Genomic DNA, 5795 nt, shown 5'->3' with positions numbered 1-5795 from the left:
GGAATATATATTTTTCTAAATGACTGAACATCGGCATTTCCATCCTTGCAAAACAAAGCAAAGCCTGGTCTTCAGAGTACTCTCCGTTTAACCTAATAATATGAATACCATCATCAAGATTAACATGATACTCTCCGTACACCTTATAATATGAATACCATCATCGATATTTCATTGTTCCATTCAAGGCATATAAATGCCCGACTGGGGATGCAATGTACAGGTGGTGCATAAAACAAAATTGTAGAAGCAAAATCAGCTGTTACAATTCTAATAAAGTTCTTTGAGTGATACCTTGTAGGATTGTAACAAATCAAGAACGAGGAACAAAGTAATTACACCAAGCTTGAACATACCATTGGAATTTCTGGATAACTGAGCACTGGTATTTCCATATTTGCAAGACAAAGGACGTCTCCTCTTTGGAGTAATCTCTGCCCACCTAATAATATGAATACCATCACCAAAATTAATGTGATACTGGCGTGCCCACTACACATACAGACTCAGAGAACACTGTATCTAACAACAAGTACGTACCTAATGGGAAATTACTGAGCATATCTGTAGAGCATCGGCATGCTCAATCGGCCACCTTGTTCTCGGATAAATTCCTGTCAGAATAGTAACTTGGGCATTAACATCGATACCAATGCCATTGTGTTAAAAAGGCTTTCTTGGTATGAAACAGATGAGCGTACCAAAATCTGTGTTGTACCTACCGGAGAAGCACCATGGCCCACTTGTGTGCTTTTTAAATTTTCTCTCAATTGTATTTTGCACGACTGGAAAATCAAGAAGAAAGACAAAGTAAAATCTTGGAAAAGAATCCATGAAGCTGACAGATGGTGTTTACTCTCAGTAACTATATCATGAGGAAACACAATTGATAATCTCTCCATTGCATTAGTGCCTGCAATAATAGTAATATAAATCATGACGGGGGCTAACATTGTCCAGAAGGATGTTTTCATATGGTTTTGCAACTAGTATAGTTCATCATCAAAACATTCGTTGTTATGGTGAGTATTAACCTGGTCGATCGGACGCCAGAATACTATTTAGCTGATTACCTCCGTGAAGAGCACATGTCAAATTTTACCATCCAACAGGAACAGAGAAGATGAGATCTATCTATCAGCTTTGCTAGTCAGTTAATGAAGTACAGCAGTCTGAAATCTATCTATCAAAGTATAGTACTCCCTCCGTAAATTAATATAAAAGCATTTAGATCACTACTTTAGTAATCTAAATGCTCTTATATTAATTTACAGAGGGAGTACTATTTTACTGAAGAATAAAAACGCGCACCTAAAGGAACGGGAGGAGCCGGGGCTGATCTTGGCGGCGCCCCGGCGATCGCCCGCGGATCGGAGGAGCCTGACGGCGGCGGGGATCGGAGCTCGGTGGGGATTGCAGGCTGAGGAGGAGGAGCGGCTCGCGGCGTGAGGGGCTCGATTTGGCGCGGCAGAGCCATCCACCGGCGCCGGCGTCGACCGAGGAGGAGGAGGAGCGGCAGTTGGGCCGGAGGGGAGCGATGGCGAGCTCTGTTTTGGCGGCTGAGCTGCTGCGTGCTCTGCCTTGGGCCGCCGCCATACGCTTGCCCAGACAATTTGGCTGAAACCCCTAAAAAAACAAGGATAATTTGGCCGAACCCACCAAGTAAATAAAAAAGATCAATGTGGCCAACCGTTTAAAATTACAGAAGGTGACATTCTCTGGAACATATACTACTACTATACTAGCACTATATGATTATGATATCAACAAAATGGTCAACATCCCTGTCATTGTTCATTCACATTTGATAAATGAAGTGTCAAATATGTTCTTACATAGTAATATACACTGTTCATCTTCATATTCTAAGGGTTTGGTTTAACAGGGTGCATGCATCTAAATCAGATGATGTAAACAAAGCCTCTGGGCGTCATGAGTCAGAACCAAAGCAACCAGGCATTGACAAAAATAACTACATACAGACACTAGAAGCTACAACCGGATAGATACAAGCTGTACATACCAACACTAGAAGCTGCAAAGGTACAACCCTACAACACAGGCACAAAACATTCACAAATCCGCTGCCTCTTCGCAGATCACCACTCTAAAACCCTATTATACCATACATACATTACACCTCAACGCATCTCTCTAGTAGATTATGCTATGTGATCCCACTCGACCGGTCAAACCGGTCTCGACGAAGCGGGCCTGTTGTTGTTCCCCTTGGTCGACGATGGTCTCGAGCCGGTCAGGCTCCGGTTGCTGCTCGGCTTCCTCTGCAGCTGCGGGCGAGGGCTGTTACCTCCCTCCTTGGCGTCGTGGAGCTGCTCCAACGCCACGACGACCTGCTCCATGCTCGGCCTGTTCCTCGAGTCCACCGAGAGGCACTGCAGCGCCAGCGACGCCGCCTTCTGGGCCTTGGCGAGGGAGTACTGCCCGCCCAGACGGGGGTCCAGGACGCGGAAGATGCGCCGCTTGCTCGTCAGGTACGGCCGCGCCCACTCCACCAGGTTGTGCTCGCCGGTCGGCCGGTTCTTGTCCACCGCGCGCCGCCCCGACAGCATCTCCAGGAGGACCACGCCGAAGCTGTACACGTCGCTCTTCGTGGTCAGGTGGCCTGATCATGGAAATGTTGTAGCAGGAAAATTAGTTTAAGTTCGGCATGATGGTTGATGACGCAACCGGAGTGACGATGCAAGCACGTTTCAGGTAGATGTGTTCAGATTTTCAGCAACATATTTGGGCACATGAGGATTGAAAGGTTGTAACCGAAAAATTAGTTAAGTTTGGCATCTTGATTGATGACGCAACCAGAGTGACAACGCAATCACGATTCAGGCACGTGTGGTTAGATTTTCAGCAAGATATCTGTGCAGCTGAGGATTCTGAAAGTGGAATGACCAAGCTACCTGTTGCAAGGTATTCTGGTGCAGCATACCCATATGTCCCCATCACCCTTGTGGACACATGGCTCTTGTCACCGGTCGGTCCGTCCTTCGCCAGGCCAAAATCTGAGAGCTTTGCGTCGTAGTTCTGAAGAAGAAATTGCGTGACTGTCAGATCGACTGATAGAGATATTTTTCGGACACAAAGTAAAAGATCCTTCAAGGCTGTGGATATATATACCGCATCTAGGAGGATATTTGAGGTTTTGAAATCACGGTAGATGACTTTGGCCTTGTCACTGTGGAGAAACGCGAGCCCCTTAGCTGCTCCATGGGCAATTTTCATCCGAAGGTTCCAGGAGAGCGGCTGGAAATGTGTACTCCCTGAATGTTCAGACACTTTAGAAAACTGTAGAATAACACCCAGCGAATAGGGAAAGTAAAAGGCCAGGCACTTACTCCTAAAGAGATGATTCTCCAAACTCCCACGAGGCATGAACTCGTAGACGAGAAGCCGCTGTTCGTCTTCAACACAGTACCCAACGAGCTTTACAAGATTCGGGTGCGATAGTTGTCCAAGGTAATTCACTTCAGCCTGCGTCCCAAAGGAAGAGCATGTCAGACACAATGCAAAACTGAAATGAACAAGAAATCCCATCTCCAGCAGGCAAAATTGTCACTAACCAGCCATTCCCTATGGCCCTGATAGCTTTCCTGATTAAGCTTCTTCACAGCAATGACCATCCCGGTGCCAGGCTTGGTTGGGGTGAGGGTCTTCTCATCGATCCACCCCTTGAAGACTGACCCGAACCCTCCCTCGCCTAGCACACTGTCCGGCCGGAAGTTTCTCGTGGCGGTCCTCAGCTCATTGAAAGAGAAGGCCTTGACATTCGCTGACTCCAGAATCTCACCCTCGCTCCGTGGCACTGACGCCGCGGAGGCATAGCTGCTGGAGCTGCTCAAGGCCGCCCCATTCCTACTAGCATACTTGGAATTCGTCCCTGGTCATTATAGGATGATGGTTCAGACTTTCAGAGATTATTCAATCACATTTCAGCATAAATAAGTTGATGTCCCTTATCATTTATCCTATCTGCCTAACATTGAACAGAAAATAGGTTCATCATGGATAAGTTAGGTCGGACTAAATATGCATTTCGCTCTCTAGTTTCGCTTAGAAAAGAAGACTGAACATCCAAAACAGGACAGTCAATAACTTTGAATGGAAGCACGTGGATTTAGCCAAAAGTAGCATCAAAATTTGAGCTTTCCTCTCAGTCTGATTTGAACTGGGCACTCAGAAAAATCAGAGGAAAAGTCAGATGAAGTTAACAGAAGCATGCACATCCGAAGCTTCCTCTCCCCTAGGCCCAGAACGGACAGGCATGATTCCTTACACATGAAGCAGCCCAAGAGGAAGAGTCCAAGCTCGCGACAGATTTTTCCAAAGGATGGACTGAATTTTCCTATAGGAGACAAATTAAGTTTGTGCTGCACTGAATTTAGTGTTCCCAAATATTAAACGGAACGAAATCAGCATCACCCAGTTCTAGTTTTAGTTCCGGAAAAAAGTGAAGAGATGCAAAGTAGTTCTCGTAGAGAGTTAACACAGACCAGTGATTTATTGGGTGGTATTCTACTTGATATTTGGGAGGAACCGGATTAAGTTACTACAGTAGTTAACTGAACCTGCTGTTTACCCAATGTTGAAGCAGTTGGATTGGACCGAAATGGAATCAGCATGACCGAAGGCTGGTTTCGGGGAGGAGAGAAGAGATGCAGAGCACGAAGTCGGCACAAACCAAACCACCAGATTAGAGAGACAGAGAGAAAGAGAAATGGTTTGTTGAGCACTTGTTTTTCATTCGGGATTTGTTTATTGGACCCTATGGGCACAGATTAGTTATGAACTAGTCGTACTGCTAGTATATACTGTAGTAGTGGTAAAAAGATTTGTGAAATAGCATGAGGAGGCGGAGGGAGGGAGGAAGACGCAGGAACGCACCTGTAGGGGAGGAGGAGGAGCTGTCGGAGCTGATCTTGGCGCCCCAGCAGTTCCCCATGGCGACTGGCTCGCTCGCCGGACCGGCCCTCGAATGGAGCCGCCGGAGATGAACCGGCCCGTCAATCAGCGAACCCGAATCAAGCGAGCAGACCTCCCAAATCAGCCGGACCGAACCACGGCGCGCCCAAATCAGAACCCCTTTCCTCCCCTGCTTCCAGAGCAAGAAAGAGAGAGAGAGAAAGAAGAGAGAGAAAGAGAGGGGGGGGAATCGGAACTCCTCCAGCCAGGAGGAGTCTGGCGGTGGAAAGTATATCTGCCTTTGCGTGCGTCCCCCTCCGCCCCTCCTTTTCCCCGTGCGCCGGCCGGCCCCCCGCCTCCAACTTCCTCCACCACCACCGCCACCCAGCGAGCGGGGGAAAGGCAGAAAGCGAGCGGGCGGGCGGGCGATGGGACAGTGCGGGCAGGGAGAGGGAGGGAGGGAGGAAGGAAGGGGAACCCGATACACTACCGCTAGCACGGGTGGTGGGGCAGGCGGCTTCTAGAAGGAGGTGGAGGGAGCCATTGATGGGGCCGAAAAGGCGAGGGAAAGGGAGGGGCGGCGCGGGCGGGGTGCTGGTTGGGGTTGGCCTCTGCTCGCCCGCGTCGACACGATGGCAAGCGGGCCCCGCGTTCTATTTTTTTCGGCCTGGTCCGGCTGCGTGGAGTCGAGAGGGGCACGCACGGGCGCGGGCACCTGGCCAGCCGAGCTTATCCGCGGGGCAAAAGATCAAACCAACGCAAAACTTACCGCCATGGTATTATCTACAAGTGCTTAAACAATGCCAAAATGTACGATGTGCCTCATCGCTCATGTGCCCGTATTATTATTATTTTTTGAGAATGCCGGTATGTTTTCTTGT

The 5795-nt window shown here is 48.4% G+C and overlaps 1 protein-coding gene across 2 annotated transcripts; it reads right to left on the bottom strand.

The window, feature by feature from the left end:
- Positions 1-1940: 1940 nt before the first annotated feature.
- On the bottom strand, positions 1941-5472 carry LOC125543668 (receptor-like cytoplasmic kinase 176). Of its 2 annotated transcripts, XM_048707105.1 has the most exons (6): positions 4897-5468; positions 3576-3892; positions 3351-3486; positions 3133-3275; positions 2916-3039; positions 1941-2623 (listed from the first exon to the last, which is right to left on the bottom strand). In XM_048707105.1, the coding sequence occupies exons 1-6, from the start codon at positions 4952-4954 to the stop codon at positions 2190-2192; spliced, it is 1212 nt and encodes a 403-aa protein (XP_048563062.1). In that variant the 5' UTR covers positions 4955-5468; the 3' UTR covers positions 1941-2189. The 2 variants fall into 2 exon arrangements, with proteins under 2 accessions (XP_048563062.1, XP_048563054.1); XM_048707097.1 differs by having other exon boundaries at positions 3133-3486; positions 4897-5472.
- Between the last annotated feature and the right edge of the window lie 323 nt (positions 5473-5795).

This window comes from Triticum urartu, chromosome 1, assembly GCF_003073215.2.
Source record: "Triticum urartu cultivar G1812 chromosome 1, Tu2.1, whole genome shotgun sequence".
Taxonomy (NCBI): domain Eukaryota; kingdom Viridiplantae; phylum Streptophyta; class Magnoliopsida; order Poales; family Poaceae; genus Triticum; species Triticum urartu.
This window is presented reverse-complemented; position numbering and strand designations above follow the sequence as displayed.

Excerpts from the sequence above, each read along its gene's own strand:
- LOC125543668 (XM_048707097.1), bottom strand. The coding sequence starts at position 4,954 with ATGGGGAACTGCTGGGGCGCCAAGATCAGCTCCGACAGCTCCTCCTCC. Across the intron at positions 3,893-4,896 it reads CTCCTCCTCCTCCCCTACAG|GGACGAATTCCAAGTATGCT; the intron begins GTGCGTTCCTGC and ends TATAATGACCAG. Across the intron at positions 3,487-3,575 it reads AGGGCCATAGGGAATGGCTG|GCTGAAGTGAATTACCTTGG; the intron begins GTTAGTGACAAT and ends TTTGGGACGCAG.